This window comes from Grampus griseus (assembly GCF_964374135.1).
Source record: "Grampus griseus genome assembly, chromosome: 17".
NCBI lineage: Eukaryota > Metazoa > Chordata > Mammalia > Artiodactyla > Delphinidae > Grampus > Grampus griseus.
Genome location: NC_139011.1, coordinates 4,322,199 through 4,345,565, shown reverse-complemented (window position 1 = coordinate 4,345,565; position 23,367 = coordinate 4,322,199). Strand labels below are relative to the sequence as shown.

The window sequence follows — 23,367 nt, the reverse complement described above, 5'->3', positions numbered from 1 at the left end:
CACTGTAGGCCCCACTCTCCACCCCCTGAGGGACGATGACTGTAGTAAAGGCTTAGCTCAGCAGACCTGGGTTGTCCAAAACCTGCACATTCCAAAGGTCCGGCCCTGGCTGGCTTCTGGGAGATAACGTCTAAGTCCTTGGAATGCCCTACCCGATAAGAGTGCCTTTGTTTACCTAGGGTCTTGGGCCAGGCAGATAACTTATGCTAACACCGTGATCTATGGCTGGGTCCTTGGACCACGTGGGAGGGCTGGAGATGGTGGAATAACCCAGCCCAGCCAGGGAGGCATCACACCTGCCAGACCCGGACACCAAGGTCTGCCTGAGCGTCCCTCAGTGGCAACACCTGCTGCATTTCAGAGCACGCATGGTCATCCATGTGCCCTCTGATTACACACAACTGCTGGGAAAACTGAGTGCTGGGAGGGGACACCTGGAACCCTGAGCCTTGTCTCTCAGGGCCTCTGCACTGTGCGTCTCCTCCCTGTGCTGCTCTTAATCTGTAATAAACCATCAACCATCGTGAGCCTAACAGCTTTCCTGAGTTCTGGGAGTCCTTCTGGTGAATCACTGAACCAGAGGGGAGTATCGGGGACCCCTGAAAGCATGACTCATCTGATTAGTGAGATCACAGAGACCGACGGCTACCCAGTGGTACTTGGGACCACCTGGGGGCAGCGTGTTCAGTGAATTTAAAGGTAGTCAAAGAGAGACCCATCCTCTCTCTGTCTCTCTCTCTGCTCTGCCGGTGTCCTCCCGTGGACATCACAGTTAGTCCACCTTGTCAGCTGGACTCTGCTGATGTAATTTTCTCTGCAGAGGTGTCAAGGTCTGGATTTGGGAGGGGTCATCTGAACCGCCTTCAGCCTCTGGCCTGAACCTTACTCTTTCACCCACTTCACCTGGGACTTGTACTTGGGTACTGGGGTGGCTGCTATAGGTCTGACTCCCTCTATCCTCCAACAAGACTTTTCACTCATCCCACTGGCAGGGCTTCAGTGAAAAGTTCCTGGACGCTTCTAGGCAGACCAGGTGCCCCTCCAGATCTCTGCTGTGCCCAGCAGCCCGGGTAAGTCAGGAACAGATGCCCACGCCCTCAGGGGCCTCCAGGCCTGGGGTCCTTGCCTGAAACTTGTAGCAGGTCAGGCTCACAGAGGAGAAAGATGGCCTCTCCGACCCATCCTGAGGGGAAGCTCCTGCCCAGGGGAGCTTACTGGAGTCTGACACCAGCCCTGAGGCCTGAGATTCCCCAGTTGCAGCTGCCACTGGTTCCTCCATCTTGGGTGGTACCTTCTGATGGACTCATTTCTCCTGTGTCTTCACAGCTGTCGCCCCACTCACCCAGACCTGCTCATCCTCACTGCTCCTTCCCTGGAGGGCCCACTCGGGGCCTGGTTAACTGGCTAAGCCTTTGGGGCTTCTCTGGCATTGGTAACTTAATTGGGAGGCGGTTCCCCAGCAGGTGACTATACTGCACACGAAGGAAGCCTGCAGGAGCCTTGGGCTAAAATGAGGATATACAGCCCAGGACCAGACGCTCAGGACTGTCCATTTCCGCTCAACCTGCTCTCGCTGTGAGAGAGGAAAGAAAGTTTCTTCTACTCTAAAAGGGGGGAAGCCAGGAGGTACTGACATTACTGAACAAAAGGGCAGGACAAGGGCCGGTGAGGAACTTGCCGTGAGTGCGGCTCTTGTCCATTTGCTCTCCCCCAAATCACCATTCATCCTTCTCTGTCCTGCTCCAGGCCCGGGAGGCTGCACCCTGGGCATGTGTCGGGGGACTCACCTGCCTGCTGGCTCTCGGGTGAGCTGGACCAATAAGAGGCACGTTAGGAAACTGGAGTGGGGGGCGGAGGCACTACTCCCTCCTTGCCTCTGGCCAGGCTTCCTGGCAGTGGCTTTGAACCCACAATGACAGCCCCCATCTTCCCCACCAGCCTCGCTTTCTCTTGGCTCTGGAGAGAAGCACAAGGTGGTGCTGGCTTCCCTCTGTGTTTTATCTCTGGGTGGCACAGCATCTCTGCTTAGCTCCCTCTGCCCACAGCTTTGTCAAAAGCCCCTTCTTAGTCTCTTGCGCTATACGAGCTGCATTTATTCTGCCCGAACCCCTGACTGATGATCAAGACTCGTCCAGAACAGGTAGATGACGTACATACCGGCTTGCCAGGAGGCCCTCTTTCTCCTGGGTTTCCAGGTACACCCTAAGAGAAGAGAGAAAGGACATTAGTTCTGCTAAGCACATAATCCTGACCCACCCTGCACACCCTCTCCCCCAACCTCTATAATCTGCCGGGTGTAACTCAGTAGAAAAAAAAAATCACCCAACCGTGAAGACTGGCACCAATAAAAATTCAAAGTTTCCAATCTCAGCTGAATACCCGAAGCTTCTCAGGAAATACTCAACTGTGCCGAATGTTCAAAACAGTAAACTACCCCTCCTATAACTCCTTTCCAAAACATGGAACCGAAAACCACTCGTGCATGCAAAGTGTGTACCTGTGTGTGCACGTTTGTGTACACGCACGCGCGCACACACACACACACACACACACACACACACACACACACACACCCTATCTTAAATTTCTGCCATCCTTTTCCAAACACAGGAGGAAGGACCAGCTTTGAAAAAGAAGGCTCTTCTACGGAACTGACTCTAAGGGTGTAATACTGAGAGTGGAGCAGATACAATAGATTCAAGTATTTGGAGACAGGAATGAGAGGGTAACTTTCTTCTCTGAAACAGAACCCAAGGAAGGGAAGGGGAGGGTGATTTATTGTTCCTGCTTATAGTGAACCAAAACCATAGACATGGAAAGATGCGAGTCTAAGCACTACTGGTTAACGGTGCCAGACCTCTGCTCCAAGAACTCATGGTTGTCTTTTATCCATTTGGTCAGTAAGTCTGTATCGAGTAACATCTACGTGCCTGTCACCCTGTTAAGCATCAAGGACCTAGAGATGCATAAGACACATGGTTCCCACCTTCTTGGAGCTCAGATCTATCTGAATGAAAGTCAGATCACAGAGATAAGAGACGGTTATCACTGTCACAAAGTGGGAAGAGATACAGCCTCAAAGAGTATTAGGTAAGTCTGTAGAATTCCCTTAAAGGGAGAAAGCCATTACACGGATGAGTTAGGAACAGGTCCATGGAGAAGACGATACCTGATCTGAGCAGAACTGACCAGCTAGGTACAAAAGAAAATTGACACAACAACAGGAGGCGTTGCGTGGGATAACCGGAGCTTACAAGTTTCTGAAAGCATCACACAAAAGCCAAAGAAGTGAAACTAGACAATGCAAGCTTACAGGGCACAGGGAATTGAGGAGCAAAACATACAAAATGTTCATGGGGGAGGGGAGACTAGTGAAGATGACCAGCTCCCATGGGGGCATCCTGGTCAAGGGAGGCAGGGAGAGGCTGGAGAAGGGTTCGGGAGACAGAGCCGGCACCCTTTGCCTTTACTTACGTCTTGGCCAGCTGGTCCCTGGGGGCCGGGGAATCCAGGTGGGCCTCGAGATCCCTGAAGAAAAAGAAAAGACATCCCACCCACAGTTTAAGGAAAATAAGGCCCCCTTTCCTCGGGTCGGTTCTCCTTGTATAGAAGGCCTGGCGCTCTGAGGACTCTCTGGTGGAACGTGGGTGCCTGAGAGCCGCCTTCTCAGAGCTTACGCATTTCACTGCGCTCGTGGAGGTGGATGCATTAAATACACACAGAAAGGATGCCCGGAAAGTCTTCCCCGTGAGCCTGACTGCCCAGGCCCCCTTTGCAGGCCCCTTTCGTGAGTGGACAGGGCAGCTCCCGCAGTGAGACGGGCCTGAGCTCACCCCGGGTGCCGTGTGGGTAACCAGCCCCGGGGGCTGGCCAGCTGGGTAGATTGCCCTGTAAGAGGCCCAGCTCAGAGCCCAGCACTCAGGTGACCATTACTATTTGTTATTGGAAAGTCATTCCCACTCTGATGAAAATTTCTAGACACTATCAGGAATCAGCACAAATCATCTCTCGTGATGGATCTCACTTCCTGTAGGAATTTTCCTGTGTCTTCCACCCACCTTACAGATTAAGAGAGAGCCCTCACTTGCTCAGGGCTATGTGGCCGGGGGTGTGAAGCCAGGATTCAAAATTAGTTCCTCTGGCAATGTGATTAAATTTGTTTAACCATGGCTGTCCTTCTGGGAAGCAGAGACAGCAGAAAGCAAAGGCAGCGTCAGTCTGGCCAACGATCACCATCACCGCGATCACTGCACTGGGCAACGCCCCACTCCCTCTTACTCCACCATTCCATAGGTCAGTGCTTACACCTTGGAGAGTTTGCACTGTTTAACATTAAAGATTTTTTGAAACTACTGTATTTTCTGGCCTCTGCAATTTGAAATTGCTTTGATCACATAATTTCTCCCATCAAAACCCAGCCCTCTATTTAAATCATACTGTACCTGAGGTCCTTTTTCTCCTGGTGGTCCAGAGGGGCCCTAAGAAACAAACAAACAAATAAGCTAACCAGAAGTGAAATGTTTATTTAAACATGCTGTGGTGTTTATTTCTAAGCTAGGTCTTTAACTGTCCTGAAAGGAGGAGCTGACTTCCCCCATCTTTAAGACATAGTGTCACACCCTCTCATACCACCCACTATCGTTGCACGTGGGAATCTTCCTGGAACCTTCTCCATTTGCCACTGAACTAGTGCCACCCCATCCTGGCACCCACTGGATGTCTGACACTTGAGCCCATCTCTAGCTCTGGTGTGGAGTGGAACCAGCATCCCAGCATCCTCGTGCTGTGCCCCCTTCCTGCTTGGGCAGCACAGGCCTTGGGGGGGCGGGTACATCCAGAGCCAGAATCCCCCCCCCGCCACACACACACGGGTCTCCCATCCTGCGAGTGTGACCAGCCTAGAATCTGGCTTCCGATGTTGCACTGAAGATGCGTCCCTTGCTCGAGGCATTAGTGTCTACTTTCAGTTCCTGCAGTGAGCAGAGCTGCCCCTCAGCCCTGAGAAGGCTCTGCCCTGCCTTTCTGCCTGGACGCGTTCTTGCCGCACGCTGGTTCTCAGTTTAGACATCAGCACCCTCGGAAATCTTCCCTGGCTTCTCCCAGGAGGCTCGTTAGAAGTGGTCCCCAGCCCCTGGGTGCATCCCATCACAGACATGTGGCCTAGTGCTGTCATCGCTTCGGGGCCCGTCTGTCCTCTCTACTGAAAGGACCGCGTGCTGTCTTGGGGGCGCTCGGCACGCTCTCGCCAGTGCTCAGCACGGCCCCGGGTGTGGTCAGGACGCAGCAGACCACAGCACACGGCACTCTGCTAAAATTAACATTTTATGGTATGAGGAGAACTGGAAAATCACGTGTTATCATCCTTTCCATTGACGATCAAACTAAGGCCCAGAAGAGACAAAGAACCAGCCCAAGCCACATCGGGAGTCACTCGCCAGGTGGGCTGAGTCCTACCGCCTGTTCTCGGTTCCGTGCACCTGTGCATACCTGCAGCAGTGCCCATGAGAACTTCCGAGATATCCCAAGAGGGAGAAGAGACTTCACTCAGAGGCACAGGTTTCTGGCAGTATGACAGACCAGGTAACCTAAAAGCCTGCCCACCAAATATTTCCTAGAACTGCCTGATAAAATAAAGTAAGCATTTTAAGTGCAGAATTGAGCACTAAATGAAGGAGGGGACATCTCCAGAGGCCTAGGCCAAGAGGGCAAGTCGGGCAGGTAAGACAGTGGACTCAGAATCCCACCTGGGGTCTACCTGACTCACAGGCCATTCTCCCTTCATTAGCTCTCACTGCTCTGTCAAGCTGTAGGTCAATGGTACACATGGACCAATATACACACATCCGAATTTCGTTCCTTTCAAAGTAGTTCCTTACTGAGACTGCACACTTATTCTTCAAGGAAAGGGCTTAGGGACAGTTTATTACTGGCCTGGGGAATGCTGTCAGATTTCAGAGGCACCTTTTGTTTCCACATTAAACTCCATGATCCACCTCAAGCATCTGACTTGTTCATTAGACTAAGCTCCGAATTCCTCTCTCCCATCATTTAATATGGAACCTACGTGTGAAGCACGGATTTTGTCGTCAAAAAGGTCTTCATTTCAGATCGGAGCTTCAGCAGTCATTAGTCATTTGACCTTGAGCGTGTTACTTAGTTTCTCTGAGCTTCAGACTCCGCAACACAAATACAAAGCAAGGTGATCACCTTGCCTCGTGTGATCAGAAACAGAAGAGCCTCTAAGTAGAGAAGCAGACCGGTGCCTGGCCCATACATAACAGGCGTTCCCACGCTATCTTGCTAGTACACTTTTAAGAAATAGAAAAGTGTGCTGTGGAGGAGGGATTGTATCATGACTTCCCAATGTCATTCCTAAATTTGAAGCCTAAACACGTGTTCAACAATAATGACCCTCTTTTCCGAGATTACGCCCTCTGATGGGTTTGTTCAAGAGTCACTTTACCCAAAATACATATTTTGGCCTTTGACACCATTTTTCCACTAAAAGGAACTCCAGCTCCTTGTAGAAATGACTGACCCCAGATCTGGGTAAGGAGTACGGACAAATCTGGAACATCCTGTCATTCCAAAGAGCAAGGAAACTACCAAAGACTGGAGGGTCCACTTGAATAGTCTCCTATTTGCATCAAATAAGACCATTTGAACAGTGAAAGGAAGAATAACGGCAATATATTAAAACAAGTCAAATGTATTTAAATCCACGGGTTCAAAACTATTGATAAAAAACAAAAACACCTTGCTGATCATCTTTGCAAGACGCTAGGGAACCAAGTCGTTATTTGAAAATGATTGACGGGAAAGCATTTATATGCTGCCTTCCACGTGAGCTGTTCCACGGGTAACCGAATTGTAAATGAGGGAACCTCTCTCCACACAGAAGTATCCTAGCTAACACATAAAAAAGAATGGATGGAACTAGAATAGCACCAATTTGCAAGCCCTGATGTGCTAACTGATCTACACCTTGGCTATCAAAGGGTGTGAATGTCACAGCAAAGACACCACTGGACATCACACGCCTCCTGATGGCAGTCTTGCCAGAAAGATCAAACCTGAATCTGCCCCAGCCTTGACGCCCAAGTACGGGTGTATTGGGGAAAGTACGGGTGTATAGGAAACACAGGGACAGAGTAGTGCTGAACTGTTCTGTGAGCAAAGTCCAGACGGTGGGAAGTTCTGAGACCAAACAATAAATCTTGTCTCATCAATTAAAATATTGCCATTTATATTTATATAAATTTGAAATCTGATCCCCTCTCCCTCCCTTCCATAGATATCTATTTGAAAACACACTCATTTCATTCTCCATCATCTTTTATCTGAAGGGCTCACGGGTACCAGGCTAAGTGCTGGGCTTGCCTTTCATCAGCCCAGTGAGCCAGGCGCACTGTCTGAACCTGTCTAAGCCTCAGTTTCCTCATCTGTAAGCTGGAAACAATCATAGTTCAGGCTCACAGAACCACTACAAAGACTGAGGAGGGTAGTGCACGTAAAGGGCCTCCCACCGGGGCCTGGCCCGTCGTATAAGTGCTCAGCATGCCTTAGGAATTATTATTAGGAACAACAAAAACCCTTGCTGAGATTAGAAAGGAGAGTTTTCAACCAGAAGTGAGAGTAGAAATTTATTTAAAACCTTTTTTTTTTTTTTTCAAGAGAAGAATCCCCTGAGACTTTAATCTAAAAAGCCGAGATTGGGACATTCAACTCCTGGTTACACAGGGAGCCCTGGGGTCTGGGGTGGTGCGTTGTCGGTAAGGACCCTCCCCAACCCCTCCTCTTCTGCCCACGGGACCCTGCTCTGCGCACAGGACCTTGCTCTGCGCACAGTGCAAGACGAGAGCGCGTGGCCGGGAATGAAGCCCTGCAGAGCCTGTCCGGAGTGTCGGCTCTGAGGTACCTCTCAAGAGATGCCTGGTGTCCCCAAGCAGCAGCCGGGCAGATGGGGCTATAGCTGGCTGTACGCGCTTGTTTCGAGGGCCCACAGGCCAGCCTAACTCCGGGACAACAGGAGTGGCTCTGTGGTTCTTAGAACCAAAGGAATTGGACTAAACCAGCAGACGCGACATATGAACAGAAACAACGGCTAGACTTGCAGGTCAATAGTTCGGAAGCGGTAACGTACGTGAGAAGACGCTGGCACAGGAAAGGACAATGTAAATGTGAACTTCTGTTCTACCACTGCCCTGCTTGGGCATCTGCTTGGAGCTGCAATGCTGGCATCCAATCCCAGTTCTACCACGTCCTAACTGTGGCTGCAGGCAAGTGTCACATCTCTTAAGTGGGTTCCTTTATTTGTAAAATGAAAGGGAGAACAAGATCTGCCTGGAAGGGTGGCTGGGAGGATTGGATGAGAAGTTGTCCACGAGATAAATGAGAGAATGGGCATGGGTGCCCTGCTCACGCCGGACCCTGCCAGTAGGCAGGCCACGTGAGCTGTGGTTATAACTGCTCTAGCTTTTAGTGGCTTTCATTTCTGTTCTTATTATATTACTCCCTAGAAGAGGGGGAGCAGAAGAAAAAAGAAGAACCTACCAGTTAGGACACGTGACACCTTCCAGTTAGGACACGTGACGTATGTTTTTGCACACAATCAGCTCCATGCTTCCTTTTCCCCGATCACACTGTTGGTCTATTAAGGGCTGTTGAACTAGTTTTCTTTGTATGTGACCCTCAGCGCCTGGGCAAACAGGCGTCAGAACAAGTGACTCCAGAGAGGGAAAACTGAAGATGTAGAGAACAGAGGCGCAACTTCACCCAGCGAAGGCTGAGAAAGATGTCTGGGAAGGATTTTTATGACCTCAGAAGGTCCAAGGCAAGGTTCCAAGTGTTATTACCAATACTACCACATTGTAATCTGCCCAGCACCCCTGATTCGTAAGGAAACTACTGCTCAGCACGGAGGCTTGGGGTGCGGGCTGCCGGCGGGAATCCCGCCCTTGCAGACCTCGGGCTCCGAGCCTCAGCGAGCTTCAGCAACGCTTTGATCTGCCCTCAGACGCTGCAAAAGGAAGACCAGAGGCAACCTGAGGATCAAAGGGAGTTTTTTGGTTAATGTCTTGAAGGGAGAAGCCAAGACTCCAAACAACTGCCTCCCCGTCCACCCCCCGCCCCACGATGTGCAGAGACGTCGGCAAAGAAGGTCCCGGGCTCCTTCCTGGGGTCAGCGCTGCTCCTGGACGCTGAAGGCCCTGGAGCTCAGCGCCACGGAAGGAAGGACGAGAAGAATCCCTTCATGTGAGCACGTAATGGAAGCGAACAACCCTCATCCTGCCAAAGCCACAGGAGAGCTGAAGCAGAGGAAGAGAACTGGCTTTGGAGGATGTGGCAGTGATCGGCACCCTGGCCCTGGCCCAGCTGCGTGACACTGGCCAAGTCACCTCACCTTCTGAGCCTCAGACTGTTTACCTGGAAAACACTGACAAAGCAGGCACCTTCAGGACCTCTCTCCAAATCCCCTGGGCACGCACCCACCTGGCAGCTCCTCGCTGAAGGTGCCTGCCCCGGGGGCGTCTGTAGCCGTAAGGGGAGGCTCGCCCCGAGTGCAGGGCAGCTCCCCGGGAGCAGCCTTCCACCAATGCCCAACGGGAGTCGGTATGCAAACACCCCGGCTCTGCCGCCCTTTTCGAAGAACAGCTCTGCAGCCGTACCCCAGTCTCCAAGGGCTTGTCAGTGGAGGCTGCAACTCCCTAAAGGGTGATTTCTGAGACAACTTCCCAAATAAACTCCTTGCCCTTGAATCCTCTTCTCAGGAGATGCTTCTGCAGAATCCCAGCCTTCACCAAGGGATAAACCAACTTTCAGGGGACTGAAGGGCTGAGGATGCGGACGCTTCTGGACTCAGCACAGGACCACATAGGGACCACTCAGCCAGTGGCAGGGCTCCTGTAAAGCACAGGCGTGTGAGGGACGAACTCAGAGCCTGTCGGCACCCCTTCTCCACCTTCTCCGCACACCCGCTCTCAACATACCCCTGAGCCCTCATTACCGACAGTCAGGCCATTAGGAAGGAGCGTCAGCCAGAGACAGAATTCATGAAAATTCAGTAGCGCTGCCCCCACCACGGAAAGTGGAGGGAGGACATTGAATAGTTGATTCTCGGCCTCTTGGCTGGAAGCAGCCAATTACCTTTCAGGTGGAATCACTGGGGTAGTAACGTATTTCCCAGGAGATTTCATGGCTCTGAAGCGGGAGGTGGGGCGAGGAGTGCCCGCCTCTGCTGCCTGGCTTTCTGATTAAGGGCTTGATATGATGAATCCTGGGGAGCGGATGGGGCATGGGAAGACCCGTGAAATGACAGAGGGACCACCCAGCTTACAGCCCTGCGGTTCCTCTTTCAGTCCGTTTCTCTCCTAAGGGGCTAATTCCTGCATGATTCAGAATCCTAATTCTAACAGAGCAGGCCCCGTGAAAAGCGGGATTTCAGAAGGAAGGAAGCCTGAGCGCTGTCTCTTCAGTACACCTTCTGCCACGTTGTTCCTCCTGGCTACCAGCAGATGAAAAAAAACAGCCAAAGACAAAAGATAAAACGGATGTAATAGAGGGTTTTGTTCATCAGAAATTTTAGCGGAGAATCTCTTCTAAGAAAAAGACTAAAACTGGACATTTCCAAGAGGATACCACCTGCCTTCTCCCTGGTTTCCGGGGACCTTTAGGAAGACACAAGGCCACGGGTCTTCCTACCACCTTGAAGGTCGCCCCGTTGCTGGGGACTGGAGTGGAAGTGACGTGGTCATTTCTGGTACGAGGCGCACTTGGGAAGGGGGTGGTCAGAGAAGACAGTGCCCCGGGGAATTTCAGGGACAAAGTGAGAGGCCCAAGACCAGCCCTGGGGTGTAAGAGCACCACCGGGGGGAGAAAAGGGGGTTTTAATTTAACAAGTGGCACTGTGGGTGATACACTGGATCTCCTCTCAGATTCTTTGAGAGACAGATGAGGAATGAATGGGATCACTTTAGTTCTTGAACGCAAAACCAAGCAGAGACCGGGTCATGTACCGCTCCAGTGTATATTCAGATTACATTGAACGGGGGTGAAGCTAGATTGTGCTTCTGGGTTAAGATAATAATGATCCCAACGATATCAACACTGATACATGCGCAGTTTGGATATTAAGAGGCTTAGCAACAGTGTCTGAAAACCACTGGGTATTGGCGCTTCCTTTAAATAGCAGTGAGACAAGTGCTACAGACTGATGTTCGCGTCTCCCCAAAATTCATACAAAGAAACCTTAACCCCCAGTGCGATGGTATTTGGAAATAGGGGTTTGGGGTGATTAGGTCACGAGGGTGAAGTCCTTATGAATGGAATTAGTCTTTCTAAAGAAACTTCAGAAAACCCCCTGACGCCTTCCACCCACCACATGAGGACATACAAAAAACAGTCATCTATGAACCAGAAAGCGGGCCCTCACCAGACACTGGATCCACCAGCACCTTGATCTCGGACTTCTTAGCCTCTAGTACCGTGGAAAGTAAATTTCTGTTGTGTTTAAGCTACCCAGTCTAAGGAATTTTTGTTACAGCAGCCTAAACAGACTAAGACAACGTGGCTGCCAAAAACCAGCAAATGCAAGTTTAAGGCGCATGACTAAGGTACCGTGTCCTTAGCAAAGAAGGGACTAAACAGAAGATAAAACCCCAGGATTGAAAACTGGTCTTAGGTTCTGAAAGTCATCATTCAGTAACAGGGGTGGGGAGGGAGGGGGGGAGGTGGGCTCTTTGTGGTACAAAGGGAAGAATTAGAAGCAGCGGTAGAAGACACAGACAAGCGTAATCCTACTCTCTCTGGAAAGAAATTCCTAAAAGATGTCTATTCTCTACAGAAATAACTGTCCAAACATCAAACCCAGATGGACGAGCTTTGAAAGCAGTGTCTCCTATTCCTGGAGGCCTTCGGGGTATGCTGGCTGAGATGCTCACGGCAATCCTCAACGTGGATGGGGCCTGTGGGTCATGGACGCTCATGAGCTCTCACAGCTCAAAGGTTTCACGGTTCTTACACTCACCACCTCCAGGGAGCCTGCCAGCTCACACCCGGGAGACTGATGTGAATTATTCATCAAAACCACCAATCCAAAGACCACTTCCTAGATTTTATTTTGGAGATAAAAACCTTCTTGACTCCACTTACGTTCTCACCTGTACGTTAACTGGAGGAAGAGGGGTAATGAACTCATTTTTGCCTGAAATACATGAAAGCATGCTGTTTCTTCCACATCACACTCCTTTCCCAACCAATTCACGTTCACTGGCTATACCTCAGTTTTTGCAAAGTCTGGCCAGTGAGCACTGTTTTTTCCTTTTTATTTTTTAGTGAGTTTTGTTCTCTCACTCCTCTTTGAATGAGACAAGTCTTGGTCGCCCCAGAAAAGCCTTATTCCTATAAGAAATACACCAAGTTTTAGAAACAGTGTCAGTCACAATGGACAGACCTACAGCCTGGCCGGCCAAGGCATCAACGACCCACTACCAGATTAGCCGGGAAAGGCGTGTCCCTGTTGCAGGGCCTGAGCAGCAGGTCCCCTGGGAGCCAGCAGGGGCTGGCTGTGTGCCAGGGAGCAAGGGTATGCTGGGTGGGTAAGGACTCACAGGAGGGCCAGTGACCCCAATGCCCGGGTCTCCGTGGTTGCCAGGAGAGCCGGGGATCCCAGGTGCACCACGGTCCCCCTGGAAAGAGAAAACACAAGGTGAAGAGGTCAGCTCTGAGCAATAGAGAGCCAGGGTGCAGGAGAATTACGCCCCTCCCACCGTCCGACCACACTCTCCAGCCAGCACTTCTGCCCCAACCCGGATTCCGAGCGCCCCCTGAAGTTCATCCGAGCTGCCATCATCCCACCCAGTCCAACACCCGTGGACCACAGCCACTGACCGTGACCACGCCCCTTTCAGGGCTGGCCACGCGCCAACCCTGACCATGGCTCCAGATGTGATTATAACAATGTGACACCCCCCCAACGTGACCACAATTCCAAGTTTTACGGTGCTTTCTCCAGGCTTCACCTTGCCCCCATCCTGGACCCATGACCACGTACCCACATTTCAGCTTAATGCCCACATCACCAATACATTAATCCATCATTTCACCAATAATTTGCCAAGTACCTACATTTTGTGGGTCACTTTTCCAGGGGGTGGGAGCGGGGAGAACGACTGAGATGTAACCTTTGCCTCGTGCATGGCGGTTAATATAGTGCACGTTTAAGTTCTGCCTTCAGCCTTAGTCACTGCTGGCTTAAGAGAGCGACACGTTTCCTGAGCCTTAATCCTTCATTTACGAAGGGCAGGTAACAGCAGGAGCTTCCAGGCCCGCACACGCCGTGCCTGTTAGGGGATCGTGCCTACAGGGCGCCCGGTACAGCAGCCAGTGCACGTAGGCCGTCGTAGTTGCTGCTGTTCTCAGGTGCCTGTCATTCTGGACGTTGATCGGAAGAGTAGAGGGGAAGGAAAGAAGAAAAGGGAAGAAGTTCTGCTTTGCCACTTGCTGTAGAAGGATGCTGAGACAGTCACGCCTTCTTCTGCATAATTTCAAAATCCTCCCCCTCTGAGAACAAGGGCTTATCCTAACCGAGATGGCAGCCGAAGCCGACCTGCACTGACACAGGCTATTTACAGTCTTTACACATCTCGTTTTGCGTGGACACTTACACGTTTCTGTTACATCAATATTAACGACGAGGAGGGCTGCCCCCCACACCACGGTAAACGCAATGTATGTTGCTTGCAAATTATTACCTTTCTAAATTCCAAAATAAATTCAATCCGGAGCACACAGGGCCCCCAGGATTTTGTGTAAGAAACTGTGCACCTCTGTTAGGTCAGCAGACGGCAGCCCAGCCTGACACTGAAATGGGGGGTGACCCCGCTGAAAGCACTTAACATCTCCAGGATGAGTTAACTCGTATGACAGACGGAAACAGCCTTAGGAGGTCGTTATGAAGAGCCGATGAGATAACGTGCAGCACATTTATTTCAGGGAGAACCTGGCGTTGCTAGGCAACACTGCTTTATTAAGGTTTATGTGTTTAAGCATTAAGGGAAAACCCTATTAATCATCAGCTTAGCCTGTAACCACCATCTCAATTGGAAAACTGTACATTTTGGACCTTTAAGAAAAGTCACGCTTCAAGATGATTTGTTTTTCTTGCAGTATGACTGTTCCTCGGATGAGTAGATAAGTTATATACTCGTTCAACTAATGTTGGTTGTTTATTCATTGCAAACCGCAGTCCAGACTCCAAGACCAAAGATGACTCGATCATGAGCCCATTTTCAATACTCCGTGTTAAATTCAGAAGAGAAATCGAAACAGGGCTTGTGAAGTTCTCACAAAAGAGATGAACCACAATCCAAACCTCTCACTAAACTCTGGTAACACTGTCTCTTTCCCTCCTCCCTCCAGGTGGACGGTGGCGACGTGTCCTGAGAGCTGCGGCATCCCTCTGTCCCGCCCTCGCTTCTGTAAACAGTCCCCAAGAAATCCTCTTCAGAGCCCCAGATGGTGCCTTCTGTTTCTTTAGAATAATATGATATGGCTGATTCTGGGAAGTACAAGGTGCCTGGGACTGCCAGATCTGATTTGTGTGCCTGGGGAAGGTGGGAAGTCAAGAAATAAGGCAAATGTGGGAAAAGGGTAATGAACTACGAATGAACATGATCAGTGCCGCGTCCCTCACCAGCGCATTGTGACAGCGAGAGGATGAGGCAGAAGACGTCAAACTGGCCGTCAGGTGATGGCAAGTCCAGTCTTAGGACTGAAACCGAGCTCCCCTAAAATCCAGTTCCCCTGTGAGTTGATGGCCAACCTCCCTCTATCCCAAACTTTCTGCCCGTTCTTGCCCTGCCCCTGTTTCTCTCAGGACTGAAGAGTATCAAAGAAAAGGCGGGACTGAACCTGAACTGGACCCTGTACCTTCCCCGGTACAACCCCCTCCAGGTCGTGTCCTCGCTTCTTTGGCCTTGACCGAGTTCCAAAGAGCAGACTCAAGCAGTTACCAATTAGGGAAGAGAGAGAAAGCAGACACAAAGGACCAGCGGTTAAGCGAGAAAAGTTATGGTCACCCGTACAACAGCTGAGCCATAAAACAGCCTCAGGACTCCTAGTTCCTCCTCAAGGGATATACGTAACCATCTGACACGTACCTTCGAGCTGGTCTGCAGAAATGAAGACGCCCACCCACCAGAGGATGCTGACCACAAGCATGTAGACCCCAGACCGGCTGGAACCAGAAGGCTGATGACTGAGATTCCCAAACATCACCCTGTCACCTCACCACCAGCCAATGAGAGAAATGTCCGCGAGCTGATCACACACCCTACGACCCTCACCTTCCCGTTGCTTTTAAACCCTTGTCTGAAAGCCATCAGGGGTTCAGGTCTCACCAGACGCCCATCCTCTTTGCTTGGCCCGGCAACGAACACTACTTTCCTTCACCACAACCCGGTGTCTGTAGAGAGGCTTTGCCGCAAACCAGGCAAGTGCACCCGAGCTCCGTTCCTAACAGAACAATGTCAACCTGGTCCTGTGACTTTGCATAAATGCCATAACCTCTCTGGCAGCTTAAGACCCTCATCAATTAGGAAAAAAAAGAACATTCTACCAAATTCCCATGTATCTTCCGTAGACTCATTTACAAGGTAAGAAGCCATGTAACATCAAGTATTATATAATTATATTTTATCAGCCGAATCAGAAGACAGAAAATAAACTAAGCACACAAAAATGTCAGAAATATCCATGTTGTTTTGCACCCCCGTTTCTCTTCACAGTGGTTGATGTAGTCTTCCTCCTATTGCTTTCTGTCTCATCGTGGCTTCCCCCTTCTTCCCAAGGCTCTATTTCATGCGCAGCACAAAACCCTAACCACTGAAAGCTAAATCACGCCAACGGTGGCAGCTGAATTTTTCCGTGCGGTCTGTTCACACCCCTGCTTCTGGCACCAGCTGTTCCCCTCGTGGGGATGTTGTCTGATCCAGGTTCTAAGCTTCCAAACACTTCCCCACCAATTAAGACTCAGCCCAATCATTCCATCTCCATAAACCCACCTCCTCCTGCCCTCCTCTCTGCCTTCCGGAAGGTATTCGAATACATCTTCATTAACCTTAACACACTGCCCTCCCATTTTGTCTGTCTGACCCTCTGACTCCTGTGTGTCTTAAAAGAAGAAGAAAACTATCCATTCATTCCTTTAACCATTAATCCAACAAATATTTGTAAAGTACCAAAAATGAGTCAGACCCTATGTTGGGTACAATCTCTACACGCTTTCGCATCCACAATGCCCAGTGTAGGGCCTGGAATAGCCCTTTAATAGCAAATTCCTGAACGCCCGAATGAATGAACCTCTCATCACTCACATTTTGTCAGGTACTAAATTTTGCTTTTGACCAAAATCAACTTTTTACCCAGGAGGGAATATGATGAAAGACCTCTCCCAGCCCAGCCCAGAATCTGAGTCACACTGATTGATCTATGCTGCAGGGTAGCCAGGCCTGGCCCTGGTATGTTTATGGCCCTTTGTGATGCTAACATTGACCCCAAGCAACTACACATCACAGCTTAATGGACTGAAACTTTGAGAAAGTGGCTTCAAGAAAAGGGCAAAAGACCTTAAAGCTCGGTCAGCAGAAGCAAGGTGGCTCCTGATTGAGAAAAAAGGGGTGTGTGAGCTGTAATCTGTAATACTGACTGGAGTATCTGTTTTGGCTGCAAAACATTTTGGGCCAGTTCAACACTGTTCAGGTAAGAGATGTGTGAAGTCATGGAAGGAGAATGACATTTACTGAACATTTATGTGCTGTGAGATCACTTATCCACAGGAGCCCTTTGGGGGTTAACTATGCTTTACTCCTTTATACAGAAAAGGAAGAGAGTCTGTCAAAGAATAAGCCACTTGCCCTTAAGTCATCTGTCTCGCAAGTAGCTAAGCTGGGATCCTAACCCAGCTCTGTATGAAGGCAAAGTCTGTTCATTTGGCTAGAAATAAGTCCACCCGAGAGAAGGAAAGGCATCTTTAAGAGTCTTCCTGCAGTTGTAAGCAATTAGGAAGGGCTGAGCAGGTGCCCAGGAAAACCCTTATACACTATAGCACCCACCCTGAAATCCCCAGGGGTTTTCAGTCAGCACCAGGAACGAGGGACAGCGCCTGGGCAAGGCACACTGCTGAACGCTCCCTCCTCCCTCCCTCTCTCTCTCTCTCTCTCTGTGTCCCCTTCCTCCCTCCTGGTCCCCCCCATGGGACCCCCATTCTACAACTAAAGACCTGAATTCCAATTTACCTTCCCAGCTTACTAGGGAAACCTTCATTCTAAACTACATTCTAACTTACAAATATATATTATACAATATTAACACTGAAAGGGTCATCTGTTTACACATCTCACATTTGAAATAGGAGGATGTGTTTGGCCAAAGGGACAGCACGACTTACCGTGGGTCCCATGGAGTTGAAACTGGCTGGTCCACTGGACCCCAGGGCAAGGCCCCTGCACTCCTCACACCCCGGGGTCTCAGCCTTCCCCTCTACTCCTCACTGCTGCCTCTCCCACTTCCACTTGGGCTCTCCAGCAACTTGCCTACAGGTTCCCCACCTTCGTGCTGCAACCGTGAAGCAGACTCCACAGGGCGATCTAATGATAAGACTCACTAACATGTACAGAGCATGTACCTGTGACAAGCAGAGGTAGACAACTATTTTTATTTGCATTATATCATTTTCCCCCAAACTGCCTGGGAGAAAGATTTCATCAACCTCAGAAATATCACAGAGAAAAGGACCTTTTAAGCCATCTTCCCCATCTCCCATTTCTGGTGCCCTTTCCGGTACCCTTGCCTTCCTTCCAGGTCCTGAAGGTCCTCCTCTAGGGGGGAAATTGAGAGCACAGGAGCGCTGCCAGTCAGACACTGGGCTCACAGCATCACAGCGGAACCTCGGAGACACGCCTTCAGTTGGCTGTTAATTCATAGGGCCTCCAGAATCTGGTCCTGCTTCCTGCTCCTGTCCATACACTCCCACTGTTCCAGGCACAAGGAACTATCTTACACGCCCTCAAATTCAGGCAAAGTTCTTTCCAATTGTTTTCTTCTTCAGAAACTGGGGAGTTGCCAAATATTTGCTCAGATCACTCAAAGAACTCTCTTGTTTTTTCCCCTTTGATCATGAACTACAAAATCACTATTAGGGGAATGCACGTTAGCCTACTATGACCTCAATCAGTGCAAGCTTAGTACAATTACAGAGGTCACCTGCCTAAATAGCAGAAAAAATCATGAAGCAAGAAAGTTGAACGTAGACACAGCAGTTATTCCCGAGGCCTCAAATTCCAGGTCCTGGTTATTACTGTAAACAAGCCTTTTACATATAATAAATACAGCATACTCTGCGGTTATGCTCCTCAGATCCCAAAGACACAACTACAGAATAAAAGGAAGAAAAAAAACAGTGGGTATCTGGGCCTTGAGATGAAAATGCCAGTAAGAGCAGCATGTACGGGTTCCCACTGTGTTACATCTTCAATAACTTGACTGGGACGGATGGTGACCTGATTTGGGCAAGTGCTAGTTGACTCAGAAAGCGGGTCTAGGGATGACGGGCCATGACACCAAAGGCACATAAAAAGAACTTTTAAAACTGTTTTCATAAATATATGTAAGTGGATAAAAATATCATAATTATACAGTAATTCTTTAATTTATGTGATTTTGAATATATGTTAAACTAAAGCAAAAAATAAACATTCTAATGTCTATCATTGACTATGTCACACACATTCTTCTTGTACATAAATTCTAAACTTTACTGCATTTTATTTAATTTTTTACTTATTAAATTTTATTTAACTATTTACAGAATCACTTAGCCAAAAAACATGGAACGCTTCACGAATTTGTGTGTCATTGCACAGGGGCCACGCTAATCTTCTCTGTATCGTCCCAGTTTTAGTATCTGTGCTGCCGAGGCGAGCCCTGTCACACGCATTCTTAGGTTTATACGTCTGAGCTGGTCAGATGATGGTTCATTGGCTGCAGGTGCATTTACAGCAACGCTCTACTCTGAACACAGTCTATCTCACGCTCCCACGGCCTTCTCCCACGTTAGTACCCTGCAGAGAACTCCATCCTCACCTTCCCCTTCCAATGGCTACATGCACTTTAAAATCAGGAGAAACATCACCTCCTCCAAGAAGCCTTCCACAGTCAAACGAGGTTGGGTCAGGAGGCTCCTCTGAGCTCACTTGTGCCTCAGCCTCCCTCTATCCCAGCACTTGTGAGTCTGCTTCTCCCCCAGCTCCTGAGCTGTCAGAGGGCTGGGAACACGTGACACCCACCCCTGTCACCCCACAGCCCACCTCCAGGTCTGACACGCGGCAGAGGCTCAGTGGATATGCAATGGACGAAATAAGAAGTGTACTGTTAATTGATGCATTTGACTCAATGAATGACTGCTTCGCTGTGAAAGTAACTCCAGGAAAACTTCCCTAGTCACTCAGGAAGGTTCTCTTAAGAACATTCCCTGAGGGGTGAAGTCATGTCTTCTGAGCTGTGGCTGCCGGTGCACTGAACAAGAGACGCCTGCTGTTTGCCAAAGCGTCTGCCTTCCCTCCCAGGGCCCAGCTAGAGGACGACCGCTCCTCCCCCGTAGTGTCAGGAGTTTGGTGGAAATGAGTGATCACCTCCAGGCCTGGCCCACAAAATCCTTCCACAAGATCCTCTACCGTCTCTTCCCTCATTTGCCACCGCATACGGAGGCTCTGGGAGACACTGAAGTCCCAGAGGAAGGGATGGCACTGGACTGGAGGGACGTGGGTCCCTGGACGGCCAGGTAGACGAGGACTCCTCACCCACCGCAGCTCCCATCACTCTGTGAATGAGGAATAAACTTTTCCTGTGCTAATCATCTGAAATTTGGGGATCGTTTGTGTCCCCAATTAAACTAATAATACAAGATAGACCTGTTGCTTTGCTGGTTGAAAGCATCTTTTGCAACTTGATTTCACTGCAAACATTTATTGAGCAACAATTACGTGGCAACTACTTTAACGTCACAGTTCAGAGTCACCGAGCCTTTAGTTAAGTGGAAAGTGATGAACATGCAAGTAAACTGAGGTGACCAGAGATGCTGACAATTAACTTCTGTTTGGCCCCTAAGTGCAACCCATGGCATTCACAGTTCGCTAGATAAACCTACCTTAGTTCCTAGAGGTCCAGGTGATCCAGGTGGTCCACGAAGGCCCTGGGAGAATGAACGGCACAAAGATAACCATGGGACCGTGAGTGAGCACTTACCCATCTACCCTGTGCCGCGGGGGGCCACAGGTGGATGGGACTCTCATCGTGACCTGTTTTGTACAGAGGAAAGGTCCCTGCGTCCTCATGTAGTGCTAAGGGCTGAAAGCCACTGAGATTTCGGGGTTCTTCATTACTGCAGCAAAATTTACTAATACATCTCACTTCGTGTCTGTGACACTCCAACACGTTTGTAAGTCCCCATGCACACAACGCTCTCATGCGTTTCCACATACGGTTTACCTGTCTGGACCACCCTCTCTGTGCTGTTCTGCCTAAAAAGTAATTTCTTCCAACTTTCACATTTCGCACGGATGCCACTTCCTGTGCAAGGTTTCCCCAGACTTACACAGACCAGGAAGCCCTTCTCCAGGATGTGCACTCCAGGACTGCCTGAGCTATGGTTATGTTTGCCTGGCTGTCTCATGACCATCTCAACAGCACAGGCGCTCACCCATCTCCGTGTCCCCAGCGTCCGGCCTGGAGCCTGGCACGCGGCCAGCAGTCCACAGGGGACTCTGCTGCACTGGCCTGAAGTGGACGGGAGCAAGACGCTTCCCCCACCCAAGACCCCTTTCCCAGTCCACCTGCTTTCACTGGCTATGACTCCGCTTCTGCAAAGCTTGACCAGTGAGCCTTTTCTTTTTTTCTCTTCTAATTCCAGCCTGATCGTCATGGGCACAGAAACCCTGGACCCGACACTTACCGGTTCTCCATCTTTCCCTCTTCCGGGTGGCCCTGGGAGCCCAGGGGCACCAGGATCGCCCCTGGGGCCACCTGGCCCTGGGCTTCCTGCTTCTCCCATTGCTCCCTGGAAGGAAAAGTGGACAGTGTCCAGGATCAGTGACATGCAGAGAGTAAGCTTTTCAGTGGTGAACCAACCTGAAGGGGGTTGGTGGGCTTCCTGGTGATGCCCTGCTTCAGAAAGCCCATCCCTTCTGAGGGCATAGAAAGATGGGTTGTATAATGTGCCCCCCAAAATTCATATGCTGAAGCCCTAACTCCAGTATCTCAATTTAGAAATAGAGTCTTTGCAGATGTAATTAGTTAAGATGCAGTCATACTAGGGTAGCATGGACCCTAATCCAGTATGAACTGGTGTCCTCACGAGAAGGGGACATTTGGACACAGACATGTGGAGAGGGAAGTCAACGTGAAGATGCGGGGAGAAGAGAGCCATCAGGCCCCAAGGAGAGGGGCCTTGAAGAGATCCTTCCCTCACAGCCCCCAGGAAGAGCTAACCCTGCTGACACCTTGATTGAGGACTTCCTGACACGGTGAGAATGGTGAGACGGTAAGTTTCTGTTGTTTAAGGCACCCAGTTTGCGATACGCTGTTCCAGCAGCCTTAGCAAACTATACAACGTGGAACATGGGAACAGGAAGGATGCTAGTCGTCTTCTAGTCCAACTTTCCTCCCACTGCAGGAAACCATCACGTATGCCTCTTCCAGGCAGTCCTCCCATTTCTGTTTGGACTCCTATGAGAGCAGGGAGCTCACCACCTTATCAGGCTGTTCATCCCTTTATTGGGCAGTTCCATTACATAGTGTGCCTTTATATTCAGCCAACCCTCTCTGAAATCTTCCAGATGTTTGGCATTCAACCTTGGAGCTCTACAGACGAAATCCAATCCCTTTTCACATGACAGACTTTCAGTGATGTGAACACAGCCCGGGGCTCCAAAGTGGGGAGAGACAGACAACCAGGATCTAATGAGGGAGCTGGGCTTGGAGTTTGCTCACCCTTTCTGACCACAAAGCCAGGAGCCCCGAAGCAGCCCTGGTTGTGGAACGCTGCGGGGTAACCAAGTGAGAGGCAGGAACTCCCTTTCCCAGGCAGGGCTCTCTCGGGCCTAGGCTGCAATCTGACCGCCTCCGACATTTGATGCAGAGGTGAGGTGAGGTACGATGTCCCAAGGAGGGGCAAAGCAAGGCATGGAGAGGACCTGTCTCCAGGCCCAGGGCGGGATCAGCTTCCACAAGCCTCAGGCCAGCCACTGGACACATCCTGCTGTCCGGGATTTTTACCACTTTGCAGAGCACCGGAGGGAAGTGCCCTTCCAAATGCAGCCCTGGGTCTTGGACCTCAGCCCAGGCTCCTGCTCAGACAAGCAGAAGTGTTTGGCTCCCCCTTGAGGCTGAATGAGCCAACAGCTCACAGCTTTTCTCATCGTTGCTCAACTGGTCCTCAAAAACCTCTTCTAACCCTCTTCTAAGCTCCTCCTAAGTGGTTAGTGCCCCACTTACGTCCCTGAATAGAGCCTAATCCTTCAGACATGGTGTAATCTAGGAAAACCCGATGGGCCAGGTTGTTTTCCCTCGCTTAAGGCTATTTTCCACAGGTTGGCGGATCATTTTTCTCTGCAGTAAATCATTTTCCTCTCTGAAGTACGTGTTTTAAAACTGAGCCTTCCCACCAAAGTGTAAAATTTTGTTATTTATCCTTGTTGCATTTTGCCAAAATAGAAAAGATAAAATGATCACTCCTTTCAAAGGTCTCAGGCGAAGTGGACGTGAAGGGATTTGCATCAAGTTCAGACACTGCAGTGCCGGGAGGGGCCCTCTGCGGAGGAGGCATCGGGCGCCGTGGAGACGCCGAGACACCCGTTCCTGGAGGCGAAGCCTCACGTGGTGGCTCGAGACAGCGAACCGCCGTCAGCCCCCATCACCGGCTCTCTGCCGCGCCCTCTGACACATCAGTGCTTCAGTTCCTCCTTGCCACCTGTGCTCAGTGTCTCCATTTTACACACGAGAACATGCAGGTGTCAGAGGGTGCCTGCAGTCCGGGCTTCTCAGCTCCGGCGCTGCTGACATTCGGGACGGGCGCTCTGTGTTGAGAAGGGGGTGCCGTCCTGCGACAGTTTAGCAGAATCCCTGGTCTCCACCCACTAGATGCCAGTAGATGTCAGGAGTACCCCTCCGAGACGCTTCCTAGAACGCGAGCTCGGGAAACGTGGCGTGGGATTGCGGAAGTCCACGGGACCTCCCTCTCTGCCCCCGGGGTGTTGGCGTTTTGGGGGGACACCGTGTCTCTCTTCTTCCTAATAAACAAAGCTCTTTCTTACA

The 23,367-nt window shown here is 50.3% G+C and overlaps 1 protein-coding gene across 1 annotated transcript in view; it reads right to left on the bottom strand.

The window, feature by feature from the left end:
• COL22A1 (collagen type XXII alpha 1 chain) overlaps positions 1–23,367 on the bottom strand; it is a gene marked incomplete at its 5' end in the record, with an annotated part of 239,043 nt that overhangs the window by 58,409 nt on the left and 157,267 nt on the right. Inside the window, 6 exons of the mRNA XM_082674806.1 lie at positions 2,158–2,202; positions 3,475–3,528; positions 4,443–4,478; positions 12,609–12,686; positions 20,204–20,248; positions 21,008–21,112. Coding sequence (XP_082530932.1) covers positions 2,158–2,202; positions 3,475–3,528; positions 4,443–4,478; positions 12,609–12,686; positions 20,204–20,248; positions 21,008–21,112 — 363 coding nt within the window. The remainder of the gene's footprint in view (positions 1–2,157; positions 2,203–3,474; positions 3,529–4,442; positions 4,479–12,608; positions 12,687–20,203; positions 20,249–21,007; positions 21,113–23,367) is intronic.